The 20,542-nt window shown below is 42.4% G+C and overlaps 1 protein-coding gene and 1 non-coding gene across 2 annotated transcripts in view; both read left to right on the forward strand.

The window, feature by feature from the left end:
- The window catches only part of LOC136885691 (protein takeout), a 63,320-nt gene that overhangs the window by 34,354 nt on the left and 8,424 nt on the right, over positions 1-20,542 (forward strand). Inside the window, exon 4 of the mRNA XM_067158394.2 lies at positions 19,991-20,124. Coding sequence (XP_067014495.1) covers positions 19,991-20,124 — 134 coding nt within the window. The remainder of the gene's footprint in view (positions 1-19,990; positions 20,125-20,542) is intronic.
- On the forward strand, positions 359-430 carry TRNAG-UCC (transfer RNA glycine (anticodon UCC)). The gene has a single exon. It is a non-coding gene; the product is annotated as a tRNA-Gly (tRNA).

The following is a 20,542-nucleotide window of genomic DNA, read 5'->3' on the forward strand; positions in this document are numbered from 1 at the left end:
GCTGATGTGGAAATCGAACCCCTTCTACCCATTTAACCTCCCGAGGATGCGTGGACCTAATTCCAGCCCTCGTACCACTTTTCAAATTTCGTGGCAGAGCCGGGAATCGAACGCGGACCTCCGTGGGTGGCAGCTAATCACACAGAGGCGGACTATATGATGTAACATTTACGATTACTCTCATTTTTCAATTATTATTAAATCTGAATTATTTTATTTTACTTAAATACTTTACGTAATAGACTGATATACTAGCGATACTCACCGAGTAATGTAGAGAATGATAACGCAATATTACGTACGAGGTGAACAGAAACGAATTATTGACGTGCGCATTCGTAGCTTTTCTATTCGTAGTGCGATGGTGGTGTAATGGTGAGCATAGTTGCCTTCCAAGCAGTTGATCCGGGTTCGATTCCCGGCCATCGCACGTTTTTTTGAAACTGAATAGAATTTAGTGTATAACAACTAGACGCATTAGTATTCTTATCCAGCTGGCAGATTCGCACTCGTCGTTTAGTGTATCGCACAGCTTTCACTGATGGTGGCGATTATTGTTTCAAGGGGAAGTACAACTGGGCAACCATCCTCTATTAAAGCATCTGCTGGGCCCGATATACAGGGACCCTGTATATTGGGTGGTGTGTAGGCTTGTCGGGGCCGGTCGGGCCGACGCAACGTCTTATGCCGGGTGGTTGGTCGGGGAGACCACACAAGCTCCCAACTCAAGTTGGGTCGTGTGTAGATTTGTCATCGAGCAGTTCATTGAGTGTGTCTATATACATTCGTAGAAAGTTCCTAAAATCGAATCGTTCTAGTTCTTTAATAGTATTTGTATGACTTTTAGCCCAACATTCTCTCTTTCGTATCGATTTCAGGGACAACAAAGTCAGCGCAATTCCTATTTTTTGAAACTTAAGAGTCGTGTTTTCAGAGAAGAGCGAGCCAGCCTACTGCAGATCGGGCCAGCAGATTGGATCGTGTGTACAGGCCTTTAACACTAGTCTGAGAGAAAAATGGAAGAGGTGCGACACTTCAAAAAATGAAGGTATCGGCCAAAGAAAGAAAAGGGCCATGAAGGGCGGAAGATGATACCCTAGGATTCGTAAACCTAATACCGTCGGGGTCGGAAAAGAAAAAGACTTGACCAAGGGAGGTCGGACAGGATAGCTAAAAGTGAGGAGCCTGGCACAAGTAAGTGGAAGCAATGCCACGACTCATCTCAGCGTCCCCTGGTCGCCAGCCACGCTCCCAACTTGAGAGCCCCTGAGGCTCCTTTTACTCGCCTTTTGCGACAGGTAGGGGATACCGTGGCTGTTATTCTACCGTCTGAGCTACTTAACCCGAATTGAAGGTCCAATAATACTACCTTGCGGAGCCTTCACCTTAATCATTAGTGGATCAGATGATGTTTCATTTATTCTGAGTTCTGTTTTCGACATATTTAACCACCCTTTCAGCCGCTCTTTTGTCTAGTCTGCCCGGGCACTTACCCCTAGAACTATGGATTCGATAGTAATATTCGTCGTTTTTTTATCATATTTAATGTCGTCCCCTCCGCTAGGGGTGTTTTACCCCACAATATATATATTTTTCCAGATAGTATAGTAAGCCATGTGTTCACCAAGTTTAGTTGACCGCTATGCTGGAATATAACACAAAGCACAGTGCCGATGTACTCTTCAAGAACTTGCTCCGTAATGCATTTATATATTTGATCTGCGACTTTCTTCATAATTTTTGGATCTATCGACGGGCAGTGCCATTTCTAAAATTATACAGAGTCTCATAATCTGCAATTGAACTTTTTAAGAATTTGCTCAGTACTATATTTGGATACGTATTTGATTATGGACTTCTTCCCGTACAGTGCTCTCTAACACATGTCTTACTAACGTTCATGATTGGCACGCAGTATCCTTAAAATTGAACAGTGCCTTATAAACTGCAGCTGACAGTATCATCTAAACTTCAACGCACATTACTCCCTAAAGTTTTTAGTGCTTCACTATCAGGAACCTACAGTATTCTTTATACTTCGCAATTTATTTATCTGTGCATTGTTTTACACCTATTTGTGATCGGCTGATGATGATAAAAAATACTGGTTGAAACCGGTACCAATTTTAATCAAATAGGAATGTAAACTTACATTTCTTATGTAATAGTATTGAAAGGTTGAAACCGTTTTATACATTCTTTTAACTTATTAGTGAACTCACTTCAATACGGAACAATATGAAATTCTTATCTCTAAATGGAGAAGGAAGTTAAAAATTTCTTGTAGATGGGGTTACTCGCAGGGTCCTAAAGGGCAAGTGTACAAAACTTGGTTCAGATTGATGGAACGGTATAGATTAGTATATAGAACTGACAGACAGACATTCTGCTTTATATATAACTAGCATGTACCCGCAGCTTTGCCCACGTTTATTAATTCAACTGTTTTATATAATAAATAAAAACTAATTTTTCCTTATAGAACTTCCGGTTGAACTATATTAGTATCCTTCCAAATGGAGCTAACATATATAGTGCGTTTGCCTTTCCAACTCTTGAACAAACCACGTACAGTTGACAATGGGAAAAGCAGCCTTTTCGAAGATGGAGTCCTACAATTTTAAGAGATTGTTCTTGTGCCTTGTTGATGTTCATAGTGAAACTGAAACAAACGGGAGCTGCAGACATCTAAACTTAAACTGTATATCCGAAGAAATTATTCGAATCCGAGGAATGAATATTACTTCGCTCGCAGCATGCCAAATCATGAGAATAGCTTCAATAATATTAGTCATCAGTTTCAGAGTCGTGTTCATTGTAGAGGGCAGGATTCTCATTCTTATCTTAAGAAGGATAATCGGTGCTACAATTGTCCGTTCTAAGATGTCCGAGGCGAGGGTACTCCAGGTGACTCCAAGTCTTTCAAAAGCTCTGCCGTGTAGTCGATAGACTTGTAACTTTGTGGAACATCGGGTAATTCTTGTAAAAGTTGCTTGTTGATGACGTTGACAGCTTCACTTCTTGGAGCAAGAACTGCTCTTTGACATAGCCATGTGTAATTGGTGAAATGCTGTGGCCACGAATGTTAAAAATTTCAGATCTGTGCGTGTTTATTATGATCTAATCTTCTTTACTATAGCCTATGTTTTCTCTAAATGAAGTAATAAAACATGAGATTGAGTTAGTTGAAAGAAAACATGCTAACCAGATAATTCTTATGAGTGTTGCTTATTGATTACGTTGACAGCTTCATGTCTTGGTGCAAGAATTGCTCTCAGACACAGCCATGCGTCTTAGGTGAAAACCTGTGCCCATCTATGACAAACATTTCCGATCTTTGTTTGCCGTAGATTTGGGTGGCATCGCACACATGCACGCAGACAGGCAGACAGACATCATGAACCGAAGGAAAATGGCTTCCTATTGCACGCACTAAAATGGCATCTTGACTGATATATGTATTATTCCTTGTTTATTCTTATCGTCTATCTTGTGTCCTATATATTTCCTCTAAATGTATACATCTCCAACACTTGTCCCCCTTCTCTACGCGGTGTGGGTATGAACTGAGATGAATCTTCGTAGCAAGTTTTTACGACCGTATATCTTTCATGACGTCAACCTAATCAGATGAGTTAATGAGATGAAATGAATGACATGATAATATATGATAGTAAGAATGAAGCGGATGAAACCCGGCGCCGACACATAGCCCACTCCTCTCGAACAGCTGAAGACTTTACGTCCCATCCGACGGACGAATCATCATCAACAGCGTCATATGCCCTCATACCATATAGGACCAGAAACGGCTTCCTACGCCATGGACGTAAAATGGCTCCTTGAATTGTGTTCTCTAGCTATCATATGTACGTTGCCTAGCGACAGTAACTCTATAGGCTACATTTAATGTTGGTGACAGTATGTTGGATTGTCATATCCCAATACACGTTTACCGATGGTTTTTCCTTCATAACTCACAAACGAAAGTGAAAATGAAAATTCTGGCTTCGGGGTGCATTCGGACCCCCTTCCATCTACCTATATTCAAAATTTCAGATCTGTGCGTGCTATAGATTTTGCTGGGCATCTCGCACACGCAAAACACACACAAACAGACAAACAGTTCGTTTTATTATTAATAGATGTATCATTTGAGAGATAAAAGAGGAGGCTATCTGTTGCAAAATAATAATAATAATAATAATAATAATAATAATAATAATAATAATAATAATAATAATAATAATAATAATCATAATAATAATGTGTGTATGTTTAGTCCTCAGCCCGAAGGCTGGTTGGAACCTCAAAAGTTCCACCATCAGCTGTCATAGATGGCCTAGGCATCACTGAAGAGGCGTACTAGGGAAATGAGGAGTGAGATAGTTTCCCGTTGCTTTCCACGCCGAGCCAGAAGTTGCTATTACATATCAGTCTGCCAAGCCCACTGAAATGCATGCACCAACTGACCCTATGAGCAATATATTCACACCATTCATAGTAGGGACTGGCTGCAGAAGGAATGGCATTACTAGTATCACACATACCTCAGTCACTTTCATTTTGTCAAAGCCAAGAATAAAGCTGAGACAGATCAATGAAAGTAACAAAATTGCTCTAGCCCATACCAGAAGACAAAGTGCACTGTAAACACTAGGTCTCGCCAGCAAAGGCAATAATAATAATAATAATAATAATAATAATAATAATAATAATAATAATAATAATAATAATAATAATAGTGCTAACACGTAGTTTTCATGAAGTAGTACTTCAATTACAAGATATTAGAATCATTCCGTATTGACGGTTTTCGCTTTACAATGGCGAAAAATGAAAGTATCCTCCTATTCAATACATCATATATTCCGTCATTAGACGGAGTAAACAAGTTCAGACATGTTTCGGCTCGTTTGAGCCATCTTCAGTGAAAAAATTAGGGGGGTTGGAATAATTTACATAATATGAGTTGAAAAAATTCTAAAAAACATAATGAAAGCGCAAATGAAAAGACAAACAAAAGAGAGCCTAGACGGAAACAAAATAGCATAAATATACAATATTTACATCAATATGCAGAGCAAAAAACAACTTATTGCGACAAAATTCAGTGAAACAGGTGTTAATTTGAAATAATAATTGATACTAAAAACTGCGTTAACCTAAGAAACAAGGGAATGAGAAAACAAATGATGCAGATGGAAATGAATAATAGTAGCACATGGTGAGGTTGTGGACCTCATAGTTTACAAATTATTAGTTTATAAAAACGACAAAACAGTTTGAAATCGCTGTCGAAATCCTAGTGGAAACCCATCACATAAAATTGGTCAGGAGGAGAGCGGGAGCAAACATTTTGAGAGAAACCAAGCCTGAATTAACCTGCAGGTGAAAAGCCTGTGATAGGAAGGGCCGACCCCTCTATAATAAGGCAAAAACACCAGCCAACATTATGAAACAATAATGAAGAAAGGGACCGCTAGATTGAGAAGATATTAAGAATGCTGCTATTTCTGAAGCCTTAAATTTAAGGTGTTTTTTCTCCTATCACAGGCTTTTCACCTGCAGGTTAATTCAGGCTTGGTTTCTCTCAAAATGTTTGCTCCCGCTCTCCTCCTGACCAATTTTATGTGATGGGTTTCCACTAGGGTTTTGACAGCGATTTCAAACTGTTTTGTCGTTTTTATAAACTAATAATTTGTAAACTATGAGGTCCACAACCTCACCATGTGCTACTATTATTCATTTCCATCTGCATCATTTGTTTTCTCATTCCCTTGTTTCTTAGGTTAACGCAGTTTTTAGTATCAATTATTATTTCAAATTAACACCTGTTTCACTGAATTTTGTCGCAATAAGTTGTTTTTTGCTCTGCATATTGATGTAAATATTGTATATTTATGCTATTTTGTTTCCGTCTAGGCTCTCTTTTGTTTGTTTTTTCATTTGCGCTTTCATTATGTTTTTTAGCATTTTTTCAACTCATATTATGTAAATTATTCCAACCCCCCTAATTTTTTCACTGAAGATGGCTCAAACGAGCCGAAACATGTCTGAACTTGTTTACTCCGTCTAATGACGGAATATTATGATGTATTGAATAGGAGGATACTTTCATTTTTCGCCATTGTAAAGTAGTACTTCAAAGTAAGGCAAAATTTGTGCTAAATATGTGACGTCACACTCATGCTCTGTTATAAGATGCACTGTGAACACTTCTGCGCTGACACACCCACAACGAATAGAACAGAACTCGCCTTATATGCTGATGATACAGCAATAATGGCCGAATCATTCCCACCTTCAGCGGTGATGCGAGATCTCCAGAATGCGATAGCTCACCTTGAAATGTGGTACCGGATGTGGCGCATTAAGATCATTGCCAGCAAGTCCACAGCCGAGTACTACATCAAGAGGTATGAGCGTAAACTCACCATGAAAATAACATTCAATGGAGCGGTAATACCATGGGCAAATGAGGCGAAGTACTTGGGTGTCGTCCAAGACATAACACTACAGTATACGGCACAGTTCAAGTACCTCCTGGAAAAATCACAAAAAGGCAATCGAATGCCTGATAAACAGAAGATCGCAACTTGATATATATATTTTTGCTAGTTGTTTTACGTCGCACCGACACAGATAGGTCTTACGGCGACGATGAGACAGGAAAGGACTAGGAGTGGGAAGGAAGCGGCCGTGGCCTTAATTAAGGTACAGCCCCAGCATTTGCCTGGTGTGAAAATGGGAAACCACGGAAAACCATTTTCGGGGCTGCCGACAGTGGGGTTCGAACCTACTATCTCCCGAATACTGGATACTGGCCGCAATTAAGCGACTGCTGCTATCGAGCTCGGTCAACTTGATATCAGCAATAAGCTTCTGATATATAAGACACGCCTTATATCCGTCACCTTATACGCGTCAACAGTGTGGGGCACAGCCAAGGAGTGCTATACAGGGTGAAGCGAAATTCGCGCACTCGGGCGTCGCAGCGCGACTCCTCACATGCCAGCAATAAAAAAAATGCCCCTCACGAAAGTTCGTCCTACGAGTATATCCGGCAGAAAAGAACGTTGAAACGTGGCAATCTGGCAACACTGTAACCACATGTAGGATAACTACCTCTGTCAGTACTTGCAAGCCGTGCTGTACGGTTGTTGCAGTGGATAGAGTTTTGGGTTAGCATGCAGGAGATCGAGGGTTCGGACCTGGGTTGAGGCGGGTTTTTATTTGCTAATTTCCATCGGACATTACATACTGTAATACAGTAAGACACCGTTTGTTAGGTCACATGTATCCCACATTTACAAAATTTAGTAACGCTGAACACGTTGTAACGCATTTGGTAGATGAAGTGGTGCGAATAAATTCACACCCACCACGTGGAAAGGGCGCCTTTCAAAGCTGATCTATGAAAACGAATGTTCGTCCATTTCTAGGATCGTAGTATGTAAGTGCAAATGCTTTCTAGAGGACCCGCTGCAATCACTGTTGACTATTAAGATGCCAGATACCATACCACCTGGACTACATTCACGAAATAAAAAAACGTACGCCTCAACCCAGGATCAACCACTCGACCTCCTGCATGCTAACCGAAAACTCTATCCAATGCACCATCTGTACAGCACGACTAATATGCGCTGACAGAGGTAGTTACCCTACATGTGGTTACAGTATTGCCAGATTGCCAATCTTTAACGACCTTTTCCACCCGGATATACTCGCAGGACGAACTTTTGTGAGATACATTTTTTATTGCTGGCATGTGAGGAGTCGCGCTGCGACGCCCGAGTGCGCGAATTTCGCTTCACTCTGTATAAAGAAGCTTCAAGAGTATCATAACAAAGTCCTCCGAACAATCGTTAACGCCCCTTACCACGTGCGTAGCCGAGAAATCCCCACAATTAAAGAGGAGATTGTAAAGGCAGCAAAGCACGTTTATAGAGAGAGGCAAGAACAAAAACATGCTAGCATAACAATACGACAAATCCACGAAGTGGATGCCAACGTATATTATTCATTAAAGCACCCGAAAACACTCATCAATGAGTGAAACACACCTGTATATATAATGTAAATAAGACTATTATTAGATTGTACACTCCTGGACACCAGGAAATCACATAACCTATTAGAATTAATTACGGATACAGTACCAAATTACACTTAAGAAAATGGAAATTGTAACACCATGAAGGCATTGGTCGTTTGTGTTGATTTTCAAGATATGGAACGATACCATGTAGGTATGTAAACGATCAAAGTTTCAGACCCATTGGATTGTTGCTACAGGTCACCCCACGTAATTGGTCGCGGAGGAATCAATTCCAGTATACGGACTCTGGTGTAGCGTAGTTGACTCGCAGTCTGTGCAGTGAAGTGTTTCCCGTCAAACATGCCTCGACGACAGAGAAGAGCTCGCTATCAACAACTGTCGCCGTTTGAGAGGGCTCGGATAATTGGGCTGTGAGAGGCTGGATTATCGCTAAGGACTGTCGCTGCACGTGTTGGCCGACAGACATCTACGTGTATGGCAGCAGTGGTGAAATGAAGGTACCCACACTCGTAGACCTGGCACAGGCCCAGCGCGACAGACAACTGTGAGAGAGGATCGCCGCATCATTCGGATGGCCCGAATGGAACACCAAGCAACAGCAGCGCAAATTCGAGCAGCTGTGGCACCCCACGTTACACAACAAACAGTTGGTAATCGCCTGCGTGCAGCTGGCTTACGAGCCCGTGTCCCTGCAGTAGGTGTTCCATTGACCCCACAACAGCGACGTATAAGGCTGGCCTGGTGTCGAGAAAGATCGACGTGGATCGACGAATGATGTAGGGTCGTCGATGAATCGCGCTTCTGTCTTGCCCGCAGTGATCGCCGGAATCGTGTGCGCCGACGTACCGGGGAGAGGCGCCGCCCAGATCTTATTGTCGAGAGGCACACAGGGCCAACACCAAACATTATGGTCTGGGGAGCTATTGGCTTTAATGTGAAATCACAATTAGTGCTTGTTGAGAGCACTATGACAGTTCGACAATGCGTTGATAGGGTATTCAATCCAGTGGTTGTCCCTATGATGGCGAACATTGCTAATGGGATGTTTCAGCAGGACAATGCCCGGGTTCACACTGCACGCATCTCCAGAGAAGCTCTCCACGACATCACAATCTTAGAATGGCCCGCCAGATCCCCGGACCTCAGTCCTATTGAGCATGTGTGGGACATGATGGGTCGACAACTGGCCAACCGTCCTCAGCCACCCACAACTCTGGAACAACTGACCCGTGCAGTGCAGCAAGCATGGGCCACAATTCCTCAGGAAGCGATCCAGGGCCTTATTGACTCCATGCCTCGACGAAGTCATCAATGTATTCCAGCTCGTGGTGGGCACATCCTGTATTGATTGTTGTCCAAACTTGCGGTCAGAGGGACCTGAAATTGTAATAATCGAATCACAACCAAACACTCGTCCTGCATGTTTAGTTGCAGCAATGTAGCACCACTCCTTCTGGGTGTTGCAGTTTCCATTTTCTTCAGTGTATCATATGTTGCACGTTCTAAGAGCTTCACGTTAAAATGGAATTAAGGACTCATTAGTCCGCAAGTCCAAGCTTTTCACTCGCTTTCACTCATCAAGTGTAAGCAGTCGCAGCGCGAGGTTCAGGTTCGCGCGCTCAGTTGGATGTTAGCTGTCGTTGTGAATAAATCGTGGTCAGTTGTACAGAATAACAAATGTAATAATATGAAAGAAAGATATGATTAGGATTCAGCAAAAACGTACGAGAGAAATTAAGTCTACGAAACCCTCAAAACTCTGCGGCCCTTACAATAGTGACACCGAGCTCGATAGCTGCAGTCGCTTAAGTGCGGCCAGTATCCAGTATTCGGGAGATAGTAGGTTCGAGCCCCACTGTCGGCAGCCCTGAAAATGGTTTTCCGTGGTTTCCCATTTTCACACCAGGAAATGCTGGGGCTGTACCTTAATTAAGGCCACGGCCGCTTCCTTCCCACTCCTAGCCCTTCCCTGTCCCATCGTCGCCATAAAACCTATCTGTGTCGGTGCGACGTAAAGCAACTAGCAAAAACAATAGTGACAGCCTAGCACAAGTTTTTTTTTCTTGGACAACAATCTCGCATGATCTACCCTGTCAAAAGCCTTGGATAAGTCAATACCGATACAGTTAATTTAATCTCCAGAATCTTCATATATGCTATATTATTTTAGTAGTATATATCCCCTTCGCGGCGCTCACAAGTAACCGATCGTGACAAATGAGCATTAAAAAAAAGATAATAGACATCAGCAGTGAGGAATTACACTCTCATTTCATAAATATCGATAAATTCTTTTAAAAATGAGTTTAAAAAATTGTACGAAGTGTGCGATTTGCAAATACTGTTGCCATAGGAAAGTACGCGCCACCATTGCTGTCTACTTCACATTTTGGCCGCTGGGGCGCCTGTTTTATGTCATTATAATCTGCTGTAATTATACGTTTAGAAAAAGAATGATAGCAAAACCAAAATTACTTCGGGAACATTCGTCAGTATAATAATGGGCTTGCATTTGCTTCCGTTCAAGTGGATACCATAAATGTTAAGAAATCAAAGATTGCATTAAGTGGTAAGACCAGAAATACCTTCTATCAAACCAGTCAGTAATTTATAGAACCTGTTTGATCTAATCAGAAAGAATGCTGTAACAGAGCTCACAAGCAACACATGCGAAGTTAGTTTTCTGGCCTGTAAGTATGTCCTGACCTTCCAGCATGTATTGCAGGTATCAAGAAGGCTTTTTCAACTGTTGACAATACTGTATAATGTTGTCAAAAGCCGTAATAGAGCGTGTGTTCGTTAACTGTGAATCCACTAACAACCAGTAGCGTATAATTACATACTGATTATAGAACATTAAGGAAGGTGCTTGTAGGTGCGCGCATGCACGAGTGTCATTACAAGGAAACTGATACAAGTCATTTATGCTGATATTCACATTGCTGTACACTAAAAAATATTACATTAGAATACAGAATAAGGACAATATGATCAAGGTCAGCAGTTTTACAGCGAATGGTACAAAGGCGGCGCGTGACTTTCATCACTGGGGGTTCAAAAGAAGAAAAAACTGTGTCCCCCCTCCACAACCTCTCTTCTCACCCTTTCCCCCTGCACCTTTTCCATCGTTGCCCATAACCTCCTAAAATAAGATGACAGAAGTTTTAGAAATGTGATCAAATACGAAAGAAGCAGACGATACGGTAGGCTTACATGCAAAATAAGAAATGTTTCACAATCAACTTATCCTATGCAGACAGCTTATACAAAAAATACATCCTGCGCTCCTTGGGTAGAGAAGCACCTTTCTGCTTCCGACATCGTCATGGAAATAGTAATAACTATATTCAGAAGTTTGCATTGGTATTACCTTGCCGCTATTCTTTGCCTCAATGATTTTTAAGTTACGTTTCTCTCCAAAAAGTAATTATTACAAAGAAGGCAAATGAATAGATGTTTAGTAAGCATTGACATATTTGGGACAAGATATCAATTGGAATTTGGCACTTTAATGTGACTTTTGGTAGTAATGATGCTTTTCAACACTAGCGCTAGTTACGTGCACTATTCTCTGTTGCCTAGTTAAATTCCCGTAAGGGCAACAGACGGCAGGCACATACCCAACAACACGACTTGCGAGAGACTTGAGAGAGTGGCATATTGTGCATGCGTAAAGCAAAGATATCCGTATCTGCGATATCCTGATCTTGCCTTAGTGCTGGCCGACGTGTCTCCCCCCCGGCACCTCGCCACTCCCTTCGCCTATGTACGGACGGAGAGATCACCTTGCAAGGGGGTTCATTCCAGACGGGTATCCAGCCACAGACCTTGCGCAGCTCACATGAATTGAAAGCCAGTACGAGTATATTACGGATAGAGGGACTTAACAAGAGGTTCGAGATTGACAATGGAGTTATGAAAATTACGTAGTTGAGTACAATTTGATATAAACAAGAGGTTTATTGCTCCATTGCGCTATACCAGAAATCGCCACAGGAATGGTATGTTCAGATTACAATCTAAAATCCACCTTTCGGGGCTATTTAGAAAATAGATCCAAGAGATCTGTTGGTTTTACAGCTTTGTCTCTGCGAATGTTTAAAAGAGCCAACCCATTGAGCCGACTATCTCTTGTTTATTACCAGTTTCAGTTTTTTTTTTTTTTTTTTTTTTTGTGAACAATTATGTCAAAAAAACTACAGTAGTTTCGATATGTTCTTTTCCTTTTCACTGTTTGTAAAGAAGAGTCGGTAAAGAAAATCGAAGAGAAATATAAAAAAGTATATATAATCCAAGGAGAGTGAGTCAAAACTATTGAGATATTTCCGATGAAAAATTTCTCTTCGATTTTCTTTACCGACAAACAGTGAAAAGGAGGAGAATATATCGAAACTACTGTAGTTTTTTTTAACATAAATGTTCACAAAAAAACCGATAGTACAGGACTATTCACCGAACTTTATTGTCACAGGTTGTCTGTAAAATAAGAGTCTTGTCTGTACATTGCTCAAAATTTAAAATAACGGTATTTCTTTATTGGTCATGTCCCAGTAACAAGGAAATGCACTTTTTAAATTTCCCGTCATCTCTGTGTGCATGTATGTACGCGCATCACGATAGAATGGCTGAAGTCGCCGAATGAGGCACTACAATCTAGACTATAAATCATTTTATTCACGCTGAGTGAATTGGTAGTTTAGGGGAAGGTCTAAAATTTAATTCTCAAATATATATATGTTATTAGTGGTTCTATAAATAAATACTTCATAACTAAAGCTATATAGAATTAAACTTCCGATCATTTATGTCTTATACAGTTTTACTGTACAACTATAATAATATACACTGACTGACAGAGCAAATGCAACACCAAGAAGGAGTGGTTCGAAAGGGATGAAAGTTGGGGAAAAAACAGAGACGGCACGGACGAATAATTGATGTTTATTTCAAATCGATATGCAGGTTACACAATGCGCACGGCATCGACTCAGTAGGATGTAGGACCACCGCGAGCGGCGATGCACGCAGAAACACGTCGAGGTACAGAGTCAATAAGAGTGCGGATGGTGTCCTGAGGGATGGTTCTCCATTCTCTGTCAACCATTTGCCACAGTTGGTCGTCCGTACGAGGCTGGGGCAGAGTTTGCAAACGACGTCCAATGAGATCCCACACGTGTTCGATTGGTGAGAGATCCGGAGAGTACGCTGGCCACGGAAGCATCTGTACACCTCATAGAGCCTGTTGGGAGATGCGAGCAGTGTGTGGGCGGGCATTATCCTGCTGAAACAGAGCATTGGGCAGCCCCTGAAGGTACGGGAGTGCCACCGGCCGCAGCACATGCTGCACGTAGCGGTGGGCATTTAACGTGCCTTGAATACGCACTAGAGGTGACGTGGAATCATACGCAATAGCGCCCCAAACCATGATGCCGCGTTGTCTAGCGGTAGGGCGCTCCACAGTTACTGCCGGATTTGACCTTTCTCCACGCCGACGCCACACTCGTCTGCGGTGACTATCACTGACAGAACAGAAGCGTGACTCATCGGAGAACACGACGTTCCGCCATTCCCTCATCCAAGTCGCTCTAGCCCGGCACCATGCCAGGCGTGCACGTCTATGCTGTGGAGTCAATGGTAGTCTTCTGAGCGGACGCCGGGAGTGCAGGCCTCCTTCAACCAATCGACGGGAAATTGTTCTGGTCGATATTGGAACATCCAGGGTGTCTTGCACATGCTGAAGAATGGCGGTTGACGTGGCGTGCGGGGCTGCCACCGCTTGGCGGCGGATGCGCCGATCCTCGCGTGCTGACGTCACTCGGGCTGCGCCTGGACCCCTGGACCCCTCGCACGTGCCACATGTCCCTGCGCCAACCATCTTCGCCACAGGCGCTGCACCGTGGACACATCCCTATGGGTATCGGCTGCGATTTGACGAAGCGACCAACCTGCCCTTCTCAGCCCGATCACCATACCCCTCGTAAAGTCGTCTGTCTGCTGGAAATGCCTCCGTTGACGGCGGCCTGGCATTCTTAGCTATACACGTGTCCTGTGGCACACGACAACACGTTCTACAATGACTGTCGGCTGAGAAATCACGGTACGAAGTGGGCCATTCGCCAACGCCGTGTCCCATTTATCGTTCGATACGTGCGCAGCACAGCGGCGCATTTCACATCATGAGCATACCTCAGTGACGTCAGTCTACCCTGCAATTGGCATAAAGTTCTGACCACTCCTTCTTGGTGTTGCATTTGCTCTGTCAGTCAGTGTAATTTATGAACTTAGACTTCTGCCGGTTAGTCCATATCAACGCCGAGCACTGCTAACATGGAAATATTGTTCAGTCATGTTAAGTGGCGGTGGTTTTTGTTTTGATTGTCTTAAGTTATAAAACCACGTGCTCATCGGCTCATATCGACATGGAAAATTGTGAATATGATTATTAAAAAATGAGAAAGGAATCGTAAAGGAACGATCACTTGAAGAATAAGACAAGAGGGTGTCATGAAAGAAGGAAATGACTCCCTTTATATTAGATGCTCTAACATCACAGAGTTGGAGTCCGGCTCCATGGCTAGTGCTGGCCTTTGGTCGCAGGGGTTCCGGGTTCGATTCCAGGCAGGGTTGGGAATTGTAACCATCATTGGTTAATTTTGCTGAAACGGGGACAGGGTGTATGTGTCGTCTTCATCATCATTTCATCCTACCAGCGTGAAATTAAAAGACCTGTACCTGGCGAGCCGAACACATCCTCGGACACTCCCCGCACAAAAAGCCATACGCCATTTCTTTCTTTTTTTTTTTTTTTTTTTTTTTTACAGAGTTGGAAGAAAAGTAAATGTGAAGGCCTACATTATCGAAAGCTCATAAAACTGATCAACAATAACATTGCATTGTCTACTGTTGTGATGAGATTTGTCTCTTCTGCTGCCTCTCATCCCCGATAGATGGGATTACTGCTGCGCCCCGAGTAAAAGAATATGTCTGGATAGTATCGATGGAAAGTAGCTGGAGACTTTGCACAACGATGGGTTCTGCACTAGAGGGACAATTCTTAAGAAGAAGCAGAATTTCTTAAGAATAAACAAAATCCCGGACACTATTATCCAGTCCATAGCGTACTCAGCGTTGAAAAAATTAATTGGTGATTGCAAGAGACCACTTATACTCTCTAACTTAAAAAACAATGTATTGGATTTCCTTTCTCAAATAAAATCTGAAAGAGACAATTTGCCTGATGGTGGCAATAACTAATCTTGAGTTATGATTCAAGCCCTGCTTAATCTAAACATCATGTGAACTGATTAGGAGGCCCAACTTTTGTTTCCCTAATTGGGGCGGCTATCAAGTGGATTATCTCTCTTCGAAGGGTAGTTTTGAAGACGTTCATCTGGAGCGTCATATTGTATGGAAGTAATAATAAACAGTGGCGTATGGCCTCCGTAGACGCCTGGTGCAGATCTTTCAATCTGACGTCGTATAGGCGGTCTGCGCGTCTATGAGGATGGGACCTTACCTATGATGAACTAACCGTCCGAGAATCGAACCCAGATTGGGCGCGGAGTAATTCCCGGGGCGTCTCATTCTCATTGCGAGTTGAGGCGCACCCAGAGCGTACACGTTGGGACCCGAAGGATGGTGCATGTTCAATTCTGTATTTTTCCACGGGATGGCGTAATACAATAATGTTAGCAGTGACCAATCAATTGAGATCCAAAGCACAGGCATATAACGTGATTGTATTGTTTCATAATTCCACACAAAAAGTAGTAAAAGAAATAACTGTGCCGGTGGAGACTGGAACTGGTTTGGCGAGAATAGATGTTTTGTCGAGCTACACAAAAGGAGAAGGGAGGTACAAAAAGACACGAATAGCGTCATTAGTACTGGGATTCTCCGATACTTGTTGCAAACAATAAAAGCGCCTTGAGCAGACAAGTCAGTGGAAGGGGTCCGGGTTTCTACAATCTTTGTTAAGTGTTTTAAGAAAAACGAAGTTAAAAGTAGTCATGCATATTTAATAAAGAATATGATAGTTCACTAATTGTTTCTTACCTGTCATTGAATTGCAGCTGAAATGTTATCCAGTAGTGACACGGAGAACAGACGACCGGCTTTTGGAGGACTTGTCCTCATTTTTAGACCTTGTCCTCTTATCCTCCAGACACTTCAAAATATGTCAAAGTGTCTGGCATTTTGTGTACATGGCCAAAAATGAGCGTACTTGGGACAAAACATGACGACCTCGCCTTACACCGCCATTCTCCAGCGGCAGCCCGCAGCAAGGATCATATAAGAGAAATAGATCCGTCACTCCTATATAATAAAGTTCACTGAGAAAACACGTCATGGAAGCTATAGTGGCGTCCGTATCTCCGCCAACATAAGGAAATAAATGCCACGATAATACCTCGTAATAAACTTGATAATGACAGTTGTTACTTTGTTAAAATTTTAATTGTGATAATGATTGCATTTCGGTAGGAAAGTTGTATCTAAAGCTTCTCTCGTGTCCTTTTTTTGAAAAGTAAATTGCAATTATCGTATTTGTATGTTGGCCATACTTATAACGCTAGCTTGTAGCGTTGTTTCAGCGTTCGCATTTTAATGTAAATTTACATCTATTAAATAATAAATGCAACATTGATTACTGAAAATGTTAATGCAATTCATATAAAACCCCAAAACGCCCATACGTGCCTAAATCATGATCTCCCTGAAGATGGTTTTCCATTTTCACACCAGGAAAATGCTGGGGCTGTACCTTAATTAAGGCCACGACCGCTTCCTTCCAACTCCTAGGCCTTTCCTATCCCATCGTCGCCATAAGACCTATCTGTGTCGGTGCGACGTAAAGCCCCTAGCAAAAAGAAATCATGATCTAACATAACCTCATTCTTTCGCTCGTTCGCTGAACCCTTCCCACGACTTTTATGTATGGGAATGGAAAACAGGACAAGGAAAGGAAGAAGTAAAACACAGTTTATATTTTGAATTGATTTATTCCAAACAGCAGGTAAGAAGCACAATCACACGCACGTTTACTCGCAACACCTAGGTAGTTCGATGTGAAGTGCGTTCAAGATCATAATACTATTTCTTCACACTAAGAACGCGTACAATTATAATTTCACTCCATACTCTCAAAAAACTGGATCAAAAATCTCGTTCAATGCGAAAGAATCTCAACAACTTTTCGTCTAACAAGCACTATTACTTACCGTACGACCAAGTTCCCTTCGCGCGCAACGATAACGGTGTTGTGTTTTGAATTTGCTGTACCGCGCAACTGAATATGTAATGCCAACTACTGCCTTCTAAATTAACCCTCTAAAAGAGAATTTTAGTTTTCACTAGTTGGTGGAGGTTGAGTGGCCCATCTCGGAACTGCTTCGGACGCTCCCTATGAAGTGTCACCCCCCCTGGCCCGCCGCCTATTAGCAGCGTATAGGATCTACTACGTCTACTGTAGCCGGAGTTGCCAAATGTCTATTGCACTCGACACGAAGAAAGGGTAAAGACTGAAGAGAGTGTGGAAGAAAGTGGTTTGACAACCTCTCCACACCAAACAACGATTACTTAGAACTCCTTAACTCAACAGGGTGCAGGTTGTGACTGGCAGCTTGCTTCCAGTAACTGAAGCCGTCACGTTTTGTCCGCACTTACACCTGCGGGGCAAAGGCTGCCCGGCGTAGAAGCTAACCAAACACACTACCCAATCAAGTGCCGAGGATACGAATAGTGAAAGTAATATTAAAGTCTTTGTGGAAGCCTTTATCTTCCAACATTCCAAGGGCCCTCATGCCCTGTACAGAGACGACGGCTTTTTACTGTCTGGCATTTTAGAATGTACGGCTATGTCCATGACGTGTTATATCATGACCTTCACAGGGAAGGTAAGACTTTTTCATACATTTAAAATTGTAATATTCTTCCTGGGTCCGTCTCTGTGGTGTAGTGATTAGTGTGATTAGCTGCCATCCCCAGAGGCCCGCGTTCGATTATCGGCTCTACCACGAAATTCGAAAATACCGAGCTCGATAGCTGCAGTCGCTTAAGTGCGGCCAGTATCCAGTATTCGGAAGATAGTGGGTTCGAACCCCACTGTCGGCAGCCCTGAAGATGGTTTTCCGTGGTTTCCCATTTTCACACCAGGCAAATGCTGGGGCTGTACCTTAATTAAGGCCACGGTCGCTTCCTACCCATTCCTAGCCCTTTCCTGTCCCATCGTCGCCATAAGACCTATCTGTGTCGGTGCGACGTACGCTAAAGCAACTTGTAAAAAAAAAAAAAAAAAAAAAAAATCGAAAAGTGGTACGAAGACTGGAACAGAGTCTACTCAGCGTCGGGAGGTCAACTGAGTAGAGCAGGGTTCGATTCCCATCTCAGCCATCCTCGAAGTGGTTTCCCACTTCTTCTCCAGGTAAATGCTGGGTTGGTACCTAACTTAAGGCCACGGCTGCTTCCTTCTCTCTTCCTTCCCTAACCCTTCTAATCTTCCCATCCTCCACGAGAACCCCGTTCAGCATAACAGGCGAAGACACCTGGGCGAGGTACTGGTGCTTATCCCCAGTTTATTCCCCGAGCCAAAGTCTCACGCTCTAGGAGACTGCCCTTGAGGCGGTATAAGTAGGATCACTCGCTGAGTCCGAGGCAAAAACTAACCCTGGAAGTTAAACGGATTAAGAAAGAAAGAAGGAAAGAATATTGTTTCTGGACCTGTTTCTACTGCATAAGTTGACTGTCTTGTTAAGCACTGCTTCCGATTTAGAAGCGACCGGCAATTTCGTTCTTTGTTTTGTCTCTTGTTCTTATAGTGTCTTGTATTTGCTGTTAGTTATACGTACGTATGATCGCGTGAATTTAGTATTAATTTAGTGTTAATTTGTGAGCTAAGAATACAGGCTTTGCACCATGAGATTTATTTATTTATTTATTTATTTATTTATTTATTTATTTATTTATTTATTTATTTATTTATTTATTAAGTGGCGAAGTTAGAGTTTTTTGTCCATGACAACACTCGCCCACACACAGCCAATATCGTCAAACAGTTCATGGCAAAAAAGGGGTGGTGCAACTTGAACATCCCCAATACTCGCCAGATCTCAGTCCTCCAGACTTCTTCCTATTCCCACGACTCAAACTCGCTTTGAAAGGAAAGAGATTTGACGATATTCCTCACATCCAACGAAACGTGACGAGGCTTTTGAATACCATCCCAAAGGAAGCCGTCTTGCAAAGTTTCCAAAACATGTATCGCCGATCTCAGCAGTGCATAGTTATGGCAGGGGACTATTCCGAAGGACAGTAAGGTCACTGTCGTGCATTGTTCATATATGTTGATAGTGCAGGACTATTCACCGAACTTTATTGTCACAGGTTGTATACGTATAATTCGCTGAGGCCATCAAGGACTACGTTAAGTCTTGTTGCATTTGGCACTGAACTTGGCCTTCTTTAGACCTCATTCGTTGTGAGTGGGCCTGCATACGCTCCTCTGTCCAAAGGGCACCGTGTCTTCTCTTCGGTTGCTCTTCTCGGTTTAGCTCGTTTGTCAATATTTTCTTGCGGAAGCGATCTGTCTCAAGGGCATCTTCAGCTGAGATATGTAGCATTTGCAGATCTTCTTTGGTATTTCTAAACCAGAGAATTGTGGTTTTGGGGTTTGAATAAAAAAAGTGAAAGATCTCCTTAGTTAACTTTTTCCGTCCATTCTTCCCAGATGAACGTAAAATCGTGGCCGTCTTTTTCGGATCGTGTTGGTAATTTTCTCTATTTTGTTGTAGACTTACTCGTTGAATCTCTCTTGATGGATTCCATTTCTGTATTTTGATCCCAAGATTCCTATTATTATTATTATTATTATTATTATTATTATTATTATTATTATTATTATTATTATTATTATTATTATTATTCCAGAGCCGACTTCAACACGAGAGACATCACTTTAGAACTGTTTGTACCACTCCTGACCATCTTAGCTACACACACCATCTCAGGAAGAATCCTCATCTTACCAATCAAGGGCCATGGACCAGCTAACATCACTCTGGGTAAGTCTTCAACACAGAAACTGTTTAAACTGGAGCTGTAAAATGTTTACCATGTAAAGAAAACCCCTGGTTCACCAGGAAAAACTTATACTAATTCCTTCCTTTTTTCAAATTCTCTTTCTTTCTGAGCTAGTTATCGTCCATGTTTCCCCACCTGGTCCTGTTAACACTAGCCAGATGGAAAAAATTGAAGGTGTCCGACACTTTGAAAAAGAAAGGTGTCGGCCAAAGAAGATTAGGCCCATGAAGGGCGTGATAAAAATCCCTATGCCTCGAATGGTCTTATACCGTCGGGGTCGGAAAAGAACGATAGTTGACCAAGAGAGGACCGATAGGATGAATGAAAATGAGGAACCTGGCACAAGTAAGTGGGAGCAATGTCAGGAGTCAGCTAAGGGCCTTGTGGTGGCCAACCCAT

This window comes from Anabrus simplex, chromosome 14 (assembly GCF_040414725.1).
Source record: "Anabrus simplex isolate iqAnaSimp1 chromosome 14, ASM4041472v1, whole genome shotgun sequence".
NCBI classification, from domain to species: domain Eukaryota; kingdom Metazoa; phylum Arthropoda; class Insecta; order Orthoptera; family Tettigoniidae; genus Anabrus; species Anabrus simplex.